Genomic DNA, 16,714 nt, shown 5'->3' on the forward strand with positions numbered 1-16,714 from the left:
GAGTTTCCTATCTTCACACTTTTGTCCTCAAAGGAATACATTTCTTGCAATAATCGCTACTTCCCACATAAATGCAAAATTCCTCCTTGTACATTTACACATTCTTCACTTGAAAACTCAGACAATGGATAATTGTCTTTCTTCATGTTGTTGTGTAGATAATCTCTTCAAGAGAAAGCAATTCCGATCCCGTCCCATTGACACCACATTCAAGCTTCCTGTTGCTCCAAATGCTTGGCCACCAGGTATTCATCATGTGATTGTCAATTTCACTCTTATAGGTTTAATATGATTTTTTTTTTCCTCTACATAAGGACTAAAGTAGTTTTTTTTTCAAGGAGACTAAAATGAATATTACACACATATTAAAGGGATTAATTGTATAATTGCAAGAATTATAAACAAAATATTTTTTATAGTAACTATTTAGTATGGTTACCAAAATATACTTAGTGCTGGGGGATTTCAGTTTTTGGTTAAATATTCTAGTTAATGCATGCTGATTATAACTAGTGTTGGATTGTTCTATATAGGTAGTGGTTTTGCAAATGGAATCATTGATCTAGGTGGACTTCAAGTGTCACAAGTATCAACATTTAACAAAGTTTGGGCCACCTATGATGGTGGACCAGATAATCAAGGTGCCACAATATTTGAACCAACAGGTATACCTCAAGGATTCTCTATGTTGGGTTGCTACAGCCAACCTAACAACAAACCTCTTTTTGGATATGTTCTTGTGGCAAAGGATGTTTCTTCAAGTACTACTAATAGCACTTTAAAGAAACCAATTGATTATACACTTGTATTGAACACATCAACTATTAAGGTTAATCAAGATACCACATGTTATATTTGGTTACCAATAGCACCTGATGGTTACAAAGCTTTAGGCCATGTTGTCACCGCAACACAAGATAAACCTTCCCTTGACAAAATCATGTGTGTCAGATCAGACCTCACAGACCAATGCGAGTCTTCTTCGTGGATCTGGGGATCAAACGACTTCAATTTTTATGATGTTAGACCGATCAATAGAGGAACTCAAGCTCCCGGTGTTCACGTTGGCGCCTTTGTTGCACAAAATGGTGGGACTAATATCCCTCCATCTATTTCATGTTTGAAAAATCTCAATTCAATTTCCAAAATCATGCCAAATCTAGTACAAATTGATGCAATACTCAAAGTTTACTCTCCATTGATGTACTTACATCCTGATGAAGAATACTTACCTTCCTCGGTTAATTGGTTTTTCTCCAATGGAGCATTACTATACAAAAAAGGTGAAGAGTCAAATCCTGTTCCAATAGCACAAAATGGTATTAACCTTCCTCAGGATCCTAACAATGATGGTATCTATTGGCTTGACCTACCATCTGATGATGCAAACAAAGAGAGGGTAAAAAAAGGAAATTTACAAAGTGCAGAATCTTATGTACATGTGAAACCAATGCTTGGAGGAACCTTCACAGATATTGCCATGTGGATTTTTTACCCTTTTAATGGACCAGGAAGAGCAAAAGTGAAGTTTATAAATGTTAAATTAGGGAAAATAGGTGAACATATTGGTGATTGGGAGCATGTGACATTAAGGGTAAGTAATTTGGATGGTAAATTATGGCATTTATATTTCTCACAACATAGTAAAGGTGAATGGATTGATTCTTCTCAGCTTGAGTTTCAATCAAATAGACCTGTTTTTTATTCTTCATTGCATGGTCATGCATCATATCCACATGAAGGACTAGTTCTTCAAGGGAAAAATGGAATAGGTATTAGAAATGATAGTGCTAAGAGTGAAATGATTTTGGATTTGACAAAATTTGTATTGATTTCTGCTGATTATTTAGGGTCTTTTGTTATAGAGCCACCTTGGTTGCACTATTTTAGGAAATGGGGTCCAAAAATTGATTATAATATAGATGAGGAGTTGAGGAAAGTGGAGAAGATATTGCCAGGGAAACTAAAAGATATTTTTGAAAATATTATTAGGAGTTTACCAGAAGAAGTGCTGGGAGAGGAAGGACCCACAGGTCCAAAGCTGAAGAATAATTGGAGTGGAGATGAAGTTTGAATATATTATACTCCTAGTTACAATCATACAATACAATATATTTAGATTAATGTTATTGGTGAAATAAATCATGTTAGAGAGATTACAGTTTGACTTTGATTGGAAAAGGTATAAAGCAAATCAAATGAAAAAAGCAGTAGTTCCAAACTAGTTATTGAGAAAAACCCAAATCCTATATTAAAAAGAGATTAGCCACAGTATTCTGAAATTGCAGTAGTAAATACAATTTTTGACTTATTTATATGAATTGATATATTAAAGTATTCTTCAAACAACTGGATTTATATATTTATCAATCAATCATAGTAAATCTACTTAATACAACTCCATATGCCATAAATATCTTTATGCAATAGCAATTCCATATGAACCAAATTAACACAATAGCAGTAAGAAAGTGTTTATACCTCAAATTTGACAGTGCCCCCGCCGCCTGAAGTTGAAAGCTGACGAAGTGTGGCGGTTGAGACACTACCGATAGCTAACATAACAAATTATACTATATCCCGCACCAGAGAGAATGCCATGATTTTCAAAGAAATGTTCTGCAGGGAAAACAAATCAAAACTGTAAATCTCAAATGCCAGAACATTTGGCACAAACTTGTAATGATCATGAATTAGAATCAGGGTCACAAATGTCCTCACATTAAATTTTGAGACAAACACTACTATGATCCCTTGCCTCCCTGCATTATTTTCTTGGAAAATTTTATGGTGAAGTCATGAAAATGACTTTTCTGATGAAGTTAACACTATAACATCAAAACTGTAGTGAGTAACATCCCACTGTTTGTACAGTGACATCAAAAGTTCAGTTCTTATAGAGTTATCAATTCATCATATTAACAAGATCACACTTAATCTAATTTTATCCTACCTTGTTTCAAGTGTAACATCCCACAAATTGTAACACTTAAAACTATCACATAATATTATCAAATGTGTTTGCATGTTAAAGATGCCAACGATAAAATAGTATTTTTAAGTCCAAGATGTTGCAAGCATTACTAGATGAATTACTATTGATCATTAATCAGTAATCAACAATTTAAAAATGAATCAAACATTAAAATCAAAATTAACTTTTTTAAAAAAGTCAATTTTCTAACTGCAATGTAGAAGCTCCCTATTTTCTTTACTGCTATAGACATCAATATCATCTTAACTCTTAGATTTGGATTCATTAAGTCAAGCTTTCCTTTTAAGAGAAAAACATTGTATATGTAAATCTGTTCAGTATTTAATTTTCATTTTTATCCTTATTTAAAAAGATTGGTTGTATATAGTGCCACCTTTCCTTGCTCTAAGATGCTGGATTTTGACGTCAGTAGATGATTTAGATTGACCTTCAACTTCAAGTAAAAAAAACAAAAAGGTTATGTTTATTTAAATAGGTCAGAGTATAAGGATTCTTATATTTAAATAAGGTAATGTGTGTTAACTAGTAACTAGTGCTTCACTAAGAATGACACAATAATGCAGAGCCGAATTAGTCCATAATTAATCGTGATTTGTCATTCTTCCTCGATTTGTTACACAATATAAGGATTCTTATGTTTTAGGAGTCATCTTGTATTAATCATGAAATTCAAATAGTATGGATTTGGCATTAAAGTAGTGATATTCAGTAAACCATAGTTTCATCCTATAAAAGTCTGTGTGTGATGTGTTCTGGTGCTATAAGTAGCCGGATAGCCGTATTTTATATGATTACATTCGAGAAAACACTTGGAAGGAAATCCTCCCGAATACTGATATATTGATAAATTAAACTAACTGGAACTTATTGAGAAATGTGATGACAGTCAGTCATTCACTATTTTTAGTGTCATTTTCATGATATTTTGAGTTCACAAGGAAGTTTAAACAGCAAAGAAGACAAGAAAAATAGAAGATTTCGAAGAAAGCAAAATCGTGTCACGATTGTTGAAAACGTGGCACGATTTGGAGCACAGGATGAGGTTCATTCGGCATTGGTTAAATCGTGTCACGATGGCTATTTCGTGACACGATTTTAGGGACATGTGGCACAAGGAAAGAAATGAAAGCAGGAGAAAATATGATCAAAAAGAGTGTTGAGTTACAAGAATATTGAAACAGAAGAGAGAAAAGTGAAGAAAAAATATGAAGCAAAGAATAGTATTTTGCATAGAATGAAAGTTAGTTACAGAGATTCCTTATATAGGTTGTTATTGCATGTACACTCAATACTAATGTGTACTAGCTGTATTACATCATAGCTCAACATCCCTATAATCTAGGAGGTTAGTTATTCCTAGTAACTAACTCAAACTAGTTCAGGGTTTTCTGTAACTTGTGGCACAAGCAACTGAGATGCATTGTGTTCCTGTTGTTGATCTTCCAATAACAGTGTTTCTATCTTCTTTGTATTATATTTCAACATCCTCCCACAAGCTTGACCATGATAAATATTTATCATTCCAAGCTTGGATATGAATTGATTGAACTTTGGAGGTGCTAAAGGCTTTGTTAAAAAATCTGCTAGTTGTTCATGTGTTGAGATAGGAAGAAGTCTAAGCATTCCCTTTTTAATTTTCTCTCTAACCAAATGGCAGTCTATTTCTAAATGCTCTGTTCTCTCATGAAAAACTGGATTTGAAGCAATATGAATTGCACTTTGACTGTCACAATACAAAACAGGTTGCTTGTTGCAATTGATCTTCAAGTCTTTTAAAATATAGAGCAACCACTGAAGCTCACATGTGGCAGTGGAGAGAGCTCTGTATTCAGCTTCTGAAGAAGATCTTGAAATGGTTACTTGCTTTTTAGCTTTCCAAGATATAAGTGAAGAGCCTAAAAAGAAACAGAATTCAGTTGTTGATCTTCTGGAATCCACACAACCAGCCCAATCTGCATCAACATATCCAAGTATTTGAGCTTCTGAACTTCTAGGGAAGAAAAGACCAAGACCGGGATTATTCTTAAGATATCTCAATGTTCTACAAGCAGCTTTGTAGTGTGTAATAGTTGGAGAATTCAAAAACTGACTCAGTTGTTGAGTAGCTAAAGAAATGTCTGGTCTAGTGGTGTTTAGATACAGCAATCTATCAATGAGCCTCCTGTAGCAAGACACATCTTCAAAGGGTGCACTGGTGTCTTGATGCAGTTTAATAGAAGTATCCAAAGGTGTAGATGCAGGTTTAGAACCTAAGAGACCAGAAGAGTCAAGTAAATCCAGACAATATTTTCTTTGGGATACTGTAATTCCTGCTTAAGAGTGAGCAACTTCCAAACCCAAGAAATATTTAAGGATACCTAAATCCTTAATTTTGAATTGAGCATCAAGAATAGACTTGATTCTTTGGAATTCAGTGAGAGAGGTACCAGCCAATATAATGTCATCAACATATACTAAGAGTGCTGTAAAATCATTATTATGTTGAAGGGTAAATAGGGAGTAATCAGCTGTGGACTGGGAGTAACCTTCATGAAGTAGTAAAGTAGTCAGTTTTTCATACCATTTCCTGCTTGCTTGTTTCAAGCCATAAAGACTTTTGTGCAATTTACAGACTTTGCCAGGAAAACTTGAAACACCTTCTGGTATACTCATGAATACATCTTCTTGCAAATCTCCATGAAGAAATGCATTATTCACATCAAGTTGATGTAAATGCCAATTATGAATAGAAGCAACAGCTAGAAGAGTTCTAACAGTTGTGAGCTTAGCAACAGGAGAGAAAGTGTCAAAGAAATCCAGACCCTCAATCTGATTGTACCCTTTAGCAACTAGTCTGGCTTTGTACCTTTCAATAGAGCCATCAACCTTGTGTTTCACTCTATACACCCATTTACTCCCAATTGGCTTTATATTAGGTGGCAAATCCACAATGGACCAGGTACCATTATCAGTTAAGGCCTTTAACTCAGCATTCATAGCTTGTAACCAGTGTTCAGACTGACATGCCTCTTTATAGGTTTTGGGCTCAGTACTTCGTGTAATGGAAATAGAAAAAACTTTATGTGATGGGGAAAGATGATCAAAGGAGTGAAAATGATTAATGGGATAAGAAATACCTGAATTGACTAATTTTGGCAATGAGGTGGAAGAGTTATTGTAGATGTAATCTTTCAAATAGCTGGGAGCAGATTTAACTCTTGTAGACTTATGAATAACAGGTAAAGTAGGAGAAGGAATGATAGTAGGAGGAGGAGTAGGTTGGTCATTAAGAGAATTTGAAGTGTGAGTGGAAGGAGAATCTGACACAGTTTCAGAAGGAGAAGATATATCAATGATAGGGTCATGATCAGAATCTTGAGCTATATGTGTATGGTATTCCCATGAAACAGTTGAAGGGTTATGTTTATAGGGAAAAATGCACTCATGATGTGTCACATTTCTGGAAACAAAGATCTTTTTGGAATGAGTATCAAGAAGGATGACCCCTTTCATACCACTCTTATATCCAAGAAAAACACACTTCCTTGCTCTAGAAGAAAGTTTTATTCTGCTGGACTGAAGAGTTGATGCATAAGCTAAAGAACCAAAAACTTTTAATTGATGTAAATCAGCATTTTTATTATGTAATAAGAAATAAGGAGTTTTGTTATTTAAAATGGGACTAGGAACTCTATTCATGATAAAAACAGCATGAATAGCAGCATAGGACCAAAAAGTTTTGGGTAAATGAGATTGAAAAAGAAGAGCTCTAGTAATGTTCAAAATGTGCTGATGCTTTCTTTCCACCCTTGCATTCTGCTGAGGTGTCTCAACACAACTAGTTTGATGCAAAATACCTTTAGATGCATAAAATTGAGGCATGTTAAATTCAGGACCATTGTCACTTCTGACAATTTTAACATGACAATCATGTTGATTTTTAATTAAAGTGATGAAATCAATGACATGTTGTCTGGTTTCACCTTAACCAAGTAAATCTACTGAAATCATCAACAACAGTTAAAAAATAAGAATGATTATGAATAGAAGAAATTGAAATAAGGCCCCAAATATCAAAATGTATTAATTCAAAAGGCTTAGTAGCTTTATTACGACTTTCAGAGAAGGGTAATTTCCTATGTTTAGCAAAATGGCATACATCACAAGTGGCTTTTGAATCTACATGAACAAAAGGAAACTGAGATTGTAAAGACTTCATTCTAGAAAATGAAAGATGTCCTAATCTGAAATGCCAGAGAGCACTGTCAGGTAGAGGAACATAGCTAGGAATAGTCTTGCTGGCAGAACAAGTCAGCTTATTTGAAAGATTCAGATAGTATAACTCTTCCCTCTTATCACTAGAACCAATCATCTTCTTGGTTTTCTTGTCCTGAATAAGACACTGGAAACCATCAAAAATCACAATACAGTTTAAAAAATTGGTTAATTTTGACACAGAAATGAGATTAAAATGAAATTCAGGGACATAAAGTACATCATGAATGATGAAATTATCAGAAAATTTAATGGTTCCAGATTGTTTAGCTATAGTAAAATGACATGTAGGTAATTTTATGTGAGTATGAATGATTTCATTGTAAGAATGAAACCATTTCAGATTGCCACAGATATGATCACTGGCTCCTGAATCTATGATCCAAGAACTAAGAGTAAAATTATGACAAGTTAAAGACGAACAAAAACTTGTACCTTGCCTGTCAGTTGGTGAATGACCAATAGACATTGAAGAAGAAACCTGATTGGAGGCATGAGCAGTCTTTGAACCTTGATTAAGAGATGAACTTTGAAGTAAAGACATTAACTTTTCATAGAGATCATGTGTGATAACTGGAGAATCAGCTTTATTGTCAACACATGAAGGAGGTTTATCATCATTAGCAACTTCCTCCTTTGCAATATGGTTAGCAGATGAAGAAGAACCAAAATTCTTCTGAAGATGTGGTGGAATGCCATGTTTCTTCCAACAAGTTTCCAAAGTGTGATTACTTCTTCAACAGAAAGTACACACGTGATCCATTCTTGGAATTGGATCCTTGATATTTACCAGAAGAGTTTCCTTTGAACTTTCTGGAATCAGCATAGTTAATCAAAACAGAGTCTTCACTAGGTGAAGTGAAATTGCCTTGTCTTTTATGTTGTAAAACCATAGAAAATATTTTGTTCATGGGGGGTAAAGGATCCATTAACATAATCTGAGATTTCACCATAGCAAAATTCTCATTCAATCCAGTAAGAAACCTTATTGCATACATCCAAGTTTAATTTTGTCTAGCATTACGCATGAATTCACAAGAACAACGGATTCTACATACACAATTGGGAACTGGCATGTAGATCTCAAGTTCTTCCCATAAAATCTTCAATTTAGAGTAAAAAACAGTTACAGTTTTGGATTCTTGTTGCAGTGCATAGATTTCTTACATAAGTTCAGAAATTCTTACCAAATCACCTTGAGAAAATCGTTCCTTCAGATCATTCCAAACATCACACGCATTTTCCATGAAAATTATAGATTGTGCAATTGAAGAAGATATAGAATTGACAATCCATGAGTGAACTAAATTGTTGCAACGATTCCAAGGACGAAACAGAGGATCAAAATCATCAACGATAGGTTTGATTGTTCCATCAACAAATTCATACTTCATTTTACCTCCCAATGCTCTTCGCATCGAACGAGCCCAGGAGTGATAATTCGAACCATCCAAAACTGGAGAAACCGTAACAAAAGAAGGACCATCGCTTGGATGAACAAAGAAAGGACTAGATTGATCGGTGAGAACGTCGTTGTTGTTACGAGGCGCCATTGATGGAGCTTGAAAAAGCTTGCGGAAAAGGAATCAAAAAGCTCTAGATACCATGTTGAGTTACAAGAATATTGAAACAGAAGAGAGAAAAGTGAAGAAAAAGTATGAAGCAAAGAATAGTATTTTGCATAGAATGAAAGTTAGTTACAGAGATTCCTTATATAGGTTGTTATTGCATGTACACTCAATACTAATGTGTACTAGTTGTATTACATCATAGCTCAACATCCCTATAATCTAGGAGGTTAGTTATTCCTAGTAACTAACTCAAACTAGTTCAGGGTTTTCTGTAACTTGTGGCACAAGCAACTGAGATGCATTGTGTTCCTGTTGTTGATCTTCCAATAACAGTGTTTCTATCTTCTTTGTATTATATTTCAACAAAGAGCAAAACAGGAGGTGTCAAGAAGCAATAGATTTAAGAAGTCATATGGGCTTATGTTTGATCCAAAAGAAAGAAAAGGTAACATGCAATGACTTGATAACTAGGTTACATAATGATATAAAAAGGCAGCTTCACAACAAGAAAATGAATTCACGTTTTCGACAGAGTATGAGGTTTTGGAAAAGGAATTAGGAGTTCGGTGAAGTTTAACTGGGAATGGAAACTTGGTTCCCACCATGGGAAAGTTCCAATTCCGGACAGGTGGCAGTTGGCAACCTGCTAGGGAGAGAGAGAGAAAAAAAACTGAAAATAGATTTCTAATGTTTTATGTTTCATCCCGTGCACCCCCCATTTACTTCAGTATTGTCTCATGACTCTCATCTCATTTCTTTCTTTCCAGAACTGATTTCTTTCCAACTTACCCAGAAAAAATATACCAACAAGCATCTTCTTCAACATCTCATCTTCTTCAAGCTCAACATCTTGTTTCACATTTTTCACATAAAATCCACATGTTTTTTTTTACAGAATTTTAGAGTTGTATCTAAGTGTGCTACAAATCTACATATTTTACCTTTTTGGAAAGAACAATCCACCGATAATGGGTTTTCTTATTCCAAATTAGACCTATAAACTGCAGATCTGAAATAAAAACTCTTGATTTGATCGATGTCCATGAATTTCATTGCAAGCTGATAGTTTCACATATATATTCTCAATGAAATTCGGGTTTAGTTGTGCTAACAATCAATAGAAGATTATAACAAATTTATATCTATCATTTTTCAATTATTTTAGAATAATGGACGATAAAATAAAATTGAAAATGATGGGCACATTCGGCTACAATGTAGGCCATGAACGTTGCAATGCTTACAACAATCGCTATCCATGAATGTTGCTCAAATTTTATGTTATATTTAAATACGTACATAATTTCAAAAAAAAAAAAAAACTAATTGCTTTAATATTGTGTATATTATATAAACAATGTAATTTAGGCCACCCATAATGAATGTCAAAAAATTTTTTTTAAAGAAATAAAAATTATTTTATGTCACATACAATAGTACACATGATTTAATTAATTTACTGCCATACATTATTGATATTTTTAATCAAATTTTGAAAATTTATTACTTCCTTCTCTAATTCAATTTAATATGACAGCATTCTATGGGGTCAATTTAGTCCGAATTTTTTTATTGAAATCAATAAACCCAAACCAAACTGATAAGCCTATGAATTCATACAAAAAATAAATTAAAACAAACAAATGCTAAATTATTATTTAATTAATTGGTGGGATCGGAATTTTTGTTACACAATGTCCAACAACAAGTTGCAACAATTACCACTTCTTCAATCTCATCCATTCAATTAAAATACTATTAATTCTATGGTTATAAATGACACTTTTCCATCATGGGAAAAAGAATCCTTTCCCATACCAAACATTACCAGGAGTTCACGTATAACGAGATGGGAAAAAGGCACATGGATGTGGAAAACGATTATCAACAGTAGCGATTGAGAATTGACTGAGGAGCAAAGCTGACAACGATGAAACTCTATCGGTTTATTTTTTTTATTATGTTGTTTATTCCTTTTATCATGTCTAGCTAATTTTCTTTTGATTAAGTCTGAGATGATTCTTTCTAACCCTAATTAAACCATGTTGCTGTGAAACTCTATTTATTGTGAATGACAATCTAGTTTTTATTCAATTCAATTGTTCTTAATGCTTTTTATATCCTGATCAAATATAAACATGATTTAGTGAGAACGAATTACTACTGACCCTAACTTTCGACTTATACCTAATTGAATTTTTCTAATAAACATGGTTAGTTTAGGAATGAATAATCGTTTGTTAGTGATATTAGGTTAACGTGCATAAAACCTTCAAAGATTATTAGACCACCTAAGGAATTAGGGGCTGTAGTTTGAGAAGAGGGTCCTAACTCAAGGGATTGATTAGGACTATTTTGTTAACTATCGTGGAACTAGAGAATCATTCATAAGAATAGGTACACTATACCAATTAGGGGAACATAGATAATTCAAAAGACCTAGTCTCATCTCTCATATATATTTTCCAAAACTATCTTTATTTTCTGTTATTTACTTTTATTGCAATCAAATCTACAAACAAAATAATTTATACATCCTAAATATTTACTTTATTGCCGAATTGAGATTAACACAGTCCTCGTGGATACGAACTTATTTTATTACTTCGATGCATTTTTAGTACACTTACTAAAGTATCTATCAAAATGCACCAGATGCAAGATGTTTGCCAATTGTAATCCATGATTTAGCCGAACTTAGTACATTTTTAAGGCTTCTGAATGTGCCAGCAAAACTCCACCAAGATAGGTTGGATCGAGAATTTTTTTCAACTATGTGTTTATCAACTCATGTATGTAATGTAAGTAGCTTTCTGTTATAACTGAATTCAAAACATAGGAAATTCTTTATCCTGTTTTGTTAGAACATACCTGGTCCAAGGGTATAAATGTGGTGGGTGACCACATTCGCAGATTCGCCTAATTTTCTTAGGAATTCCGTACACCATTTTGCATCAAAGAAGCCTCCAGCTGAAAGGAGTAGTGGTTTTGGTTCAACCTCTCTATATACATATTGAACTATATATGTTTCTTAAGATAGCTACATCATAAGCATATTGAGTTACAGAAACCCTTGTTCCAACTCCATTTCCAAGAATCCATTACCTACCCAATAAAAAAGTTACTTCTAATTTCAAGAAGTTTTTAGACTGATTGTAAAGGACATGCATTGGAGAAGGCATACAGTTATAGACTAATTAATTATTTTATCGAGTGAAAAATTCATATCTTAGAAATTCTAGAGTTTTAAGAGTCTGTATCTGATTTGTATTGTGAACGCCATTGATTGTATATCAAGTGTTCAATCTCAAACAATTTTCTTTATAATTCTGTTTGAATAGAAGTCTTTTGATTGTGTTCAGGAGCATAGGAAATCTCTTGCAGTTGTGCTTGAGTAGTTTGAAGTCTCTTGCTAGTTTTAGCAGTGAACAGTTGTAATAAGATATTACATTTTAGTGAACTCTCCTTGGAAGTGCAAGGGGGACATGACTACTTTCGATTTGTGGAAGGAACTTGTATAATTGCTTTGTATCTTTCTTCTTTCTCTCTCTGTTTTATCCGCTGCAATTAGTCCTGAATATCACTTCAGAAGTAAAACTCTATCTGCTTCTGATCGACATTATTAATTGGTATCAAGTCATGTCATGTCATTACTTTTGTTTGCCCTATAGGCCAACACTCCCTCGGATATGATTATTTCAACAATGAGTAAATAGTCAATTTCCCCCCTTAAATTGTAAGTTTCATCAATTACCCCTCCTGAAATTAACAAAACTTCAATTACCCCCTGAAATTTCACAACGTTAGTCAATTTACCCCCTCTGTCAAAATTTTTCTGTTAGTGAACATGATGTTTTGCAAATACCCCCCTGAAGTTTTGCACTTATGTGCAAAATGCCCCCCAAACTTAAAAATTTATATTATTTTTTTCTTAAAAACAAACAATTAATAGTTAAATATTAAAACTAACTATTAATTTTGGAATTTGGGAAAACTACATGCATATATACATCAAAATAGGCTCCAAAATGGGGAAAAATATGTATTTTTTAAAGTGACAATAATGGGATGATTTGTGGATTAATATTGGGGGTTGTGTAGTTTAAATGGTTTGAGCAAATTGTTGAAGGAGTTGGAGGAGTTAAAAGACTAAGATGGTGAAGGAGAAAATATAAATTTAAATCTGATTATTAATTTGTTTATAAACCTCTAAAAATAAAAATTTGTCTATTAGAAATAACCATTATTGTCACTTTAAAAATACACATTTTTCCCTATTTTTATGTATATATGTATGTAGTTTTTCCAAACTCCAAAATTAATAGTTAGCTTTAATATTTAACTATTAATTGTTTGTTTTTAAGAAAAAAAAAATATAAATTTTTAAGTTTGGGGGGCATTTTGCACATAAGTGCAAAACTTCAGGGGGTATTTGCAAAACGTCATGTTCACTAACAGAAAAATTTGACGGATGGGGTAAATTGACTAGCGTTGTGAAATTTCAGGGGGGTAATTGAAGTTTTGTTAATTTCAGGGGGTAATTGATGAAACTTACAATTTCAAAGGGAAAATTGACTATTTACTCTTTCAACAATGCTAAGTGGAAATTTAATACAAATAATCAAATTGTTGTGATATTTGAAATACGGCCAAAACAACACATTTACACATAAGAGACCAACCGAATGTGTGTTATATGTCGGACCCACACTAAAATTTCACCTGAAACTCTAACTGTGATAAGTGACAACCCTTGAGAAGTAGAATTTTATGATCATCTTGGTCGTTACGATTCAGAAGTGACTTAATCTGTTGGACAAAAAAAGAACGAAAGAAAGAAAAAAAAACAAATGAGTTGAATTTTGAAATATACCTATTCATTTTTTAGAGATTTGCTTGGAACACACCCATTAGTTTTTATGTGGAAGTATTTTAGCAAGCTATACCTTAAGGTGTACTTAACTATTTTTTTAGTTATCATTTAGAGCAAATAATTCTCAAGCTGTGAAGATGAAGAATATTTTGAATATTTATGAGATAACATATGTGAATCTTCAAAATTCCGAAATTTTTTGCAGTAGAAATGTTTCAAGCATTGATCATAACAATATTGCTGACATACTTGGAGGTCGAGCAGTCTTGGGAACGGGGAAGTATCTTGGATTGCCCTCTATGATTGGTAGAAGTAAGAAAGCAACTTTCGAGTTTATTAAAGACAGAATTTGGAAAAAGATTAATTCCTGGAGTAGTAAGAGTCTTTCTAAGGCTGGTCGAGAGGTTTTAACTAAATCGGTGCTTCAATCCATATCAACCTACTTCATGAGTCTGTTTACTCAACCATCGTCATTGTGTGATGAAATTGAAAAAATGTTAAATTCTTTTTTGTGGGGTCACTCAGGGTCACAGAACAAAGGAATTAATTGGCTATCTTGGGACAAACTTTCCATGCACAAAAAAGATAGTGGTATGGGTTTTAAAAGTCTATGAACTTTTAATACTACTATGTTGGGGAAGCAAGGGTGGAGAATTATGACTAATCTGGACACGCTCATCTCTAGGAAGTATAAAGCTAAGTATTTTTCGAGATGCAATTTTCTTGACTCAACTTTACGCCATAATCCTAGTTTTGTTTGGCGAAGTATATGCAATTCCAAGTTCATTTTAAGAGCGGGTGGCAGATGGCGAATAGGTTATGGGAGCTCTATACCGGTGTGGAATAATAATTGGTTACTGGATAATATTATTATTACACCGCCGGTCAGTGATGGTTCTCCTTTAGCAGATTTGCGAGTAAAGGACTTGCCTGCTACAAGATCTAAAAGTCTGGAATGTTCCTTTTATGCAAGCTAATTTCAGTCAGCAGTTGGTGGAACACATAATATAAACACCTCTCTATCCTTCTGTGGCAGACGATCGTTTAGTTTGGAAGAAGGAAATAGATGGTGAATACTTGGTTAAGAGTGCATATCGTATGTGTATGCATGAAATTTTTGATGCATCTCATTTTAAGATTTCCGGTTCTTGGGATATAATTTAGAGACTAAAAATGCCGCCGCGAGTTAAAAAGTTTATTTGAAGAATTTGTAGGAATTGTATTCCAACTCGAATGCGACTCCAAGACAAAGGGGTTAATTGTGATATTGTTTGTTCATTGTGTAACTCGGAAGAAGAGGATACTCTTCACCTCTTTTTTCAATGCCCAAGTAGTTGTTCTATTTGGAGTACGTGGGAAGGATATTCTTCCATTTCTACTATTCTAAGGCAAGACTATGACAACAAAACAATTATTTTTAAAATTCTGCAGGTGTTGGCAGCCGAAGATGCAACAACCTTTTGTTGCATTCTTTGGAGCATTTGGAAGCAAAGGAACAATAAGGTGTGGAATAAGGTTACATATGCAAATGCCTTTGTTCTATCTCGCGCGAAAGACAACTTGCATGAGTGGAAATTGGCTAGAAATCTGCAGCAAACAGATTATGTGCCTCGGCAACAACATGGTAATATTTGCTGGACAAAACCAAATGCAGGTAGATACAAATGCAATATTGATGCATCCTTTTCGAAGCACCTGAACAAGGTTGGATTAGGTATATGTATTAGAGATGAACATGGTCCTTTTGTCCTTGCCAAAACTGATTGGTTTAGTTCCATATGTGAAGTCATATTGGAGAAGCTCTTGGGTTGATTTCAGCACTAGAGTGGATGCATGTGCTCAACTTGGAACCTATTGACTTTGAGATGGATGCGAAGAGAGTATCAGATAGTTTTTTATCTTCTTGATATGATGTTACCGAATTTGGTATCATTATCCAAAATTGTAAAACTCTCTTTAGGCAATATTATGAAAACTCGACTGTTGAGTTTGTGCGGAGGCAAGCAAATGAGGTTGCTCATAAATTAGCTAAGGCAGCCTTATTGTCAACTAGTCTCCAGGTTCTATTTGAAATACCAAATTGTATTGAAAATACTTTGATTAATGAAATGTTATAAGTTCGTTTTCTCAAAAAAAAAAAAGTGAAATAAGTGGGTGTATTATAGCAAATACCATATTTAAAACCATAGGGCTTTATTAAGTCTTAATTTTATGTTCAACTACTGCAAGTGACATAAAATGATGGACAAAAATTGGCGGTAAATACCGACATAATATTGAGATAATTGGTAACATAATTCTCCATTAGGTGTAAATATAAGTTTGAATCCTGAAGTCATATTTGGAAGATAGTTCAAACCATGTATGAAAAAAAATATTAAATGTGTATTTGTCAACTTAATTATTAATCAGCCAACCATGAGAATAACTTTTGGCACATATTAGGAGTCAAATATCTTTATCATAGTGCTAAGAACTTAGTATATCAAAAACATTTTGAATATACATTTATAAATGAAGACAATTTTCTTTGTAATCCCTACCTTACATGCTTGTTTTTTAAATCTTAGTTAGAATCAAATTCAAATTTTAAGATGATATTTAACTATCTAAGATCCGTTGAATAATATTTTATTGAACATTTGAAGGTGTTAAAAGTTTCACATTTAAAGAGATACATGCATTTTACTAAGAGAGGGAGTCATGCTTTTTTTTTTTTTGGTAGTGAGGGAGTCATACTTTGACTCCATAAGAAATGTTGTTGAGAAAAAAAGAGTTAATAATAATAATAATAGGAAATGCTAACTTTTGTCGGCTTTTAAGACATTATTTAAAATACTAATTTTTTTTTACGCAAGTTAAAAAATCAAAGATAATAATATTTTTTTGAAACATGTGTATTAAATGTAAAAGTTTAATGATTTATGTTTTCAAAACATATTTTCTATTATTATTTTTTTTTAACTCTTTAACTTGTATCTTTAAGGCATAAATTATGAAGTTAACATAATTTTAAAATAA

General features: G+C 33.2%; 1 protein-coding gene across 1 annotated transcript; it reads left to right on the forward strand.

Annotated features, from left to right (window-relative positions):
* On the forward strand, nt 1-2,262 carry LOC11421901 (uncharacterized). The gene is made up of 2 exons (XM_003595794.4): nt 1-245; nt 534-2,262. The coding sequence occupies exons 1-2, from the start codon at nt 125-127 to the stop codon at nt 2,072-2,074; spliced, it is 1,662 nt and encodes a 553-aa protein (XP_003595842.2). The 5' UTR covers nt 1-124; the 3' UTR covers nt 2,075-2,262.
* The last annotated feature ends 14,452 nt before the right edge of the window (nt 2,263-16,714 follow it).

Source organism: Medicago truncatula, chromosome 2 (genome assembly GCF_003473485.1).
Source record: "Medicago truncatula cultivar Jemalong A17 chromosome 2, MtrunA17r5.0-ANR, whole genome shotgun sequence".
Taxonomy (NCBI): Eukaryota; Viridiplantae; Streptophyta; class Magnoliopsida; order Fabales; family Fabaceae; genus Medicago; species Medicago truncatula.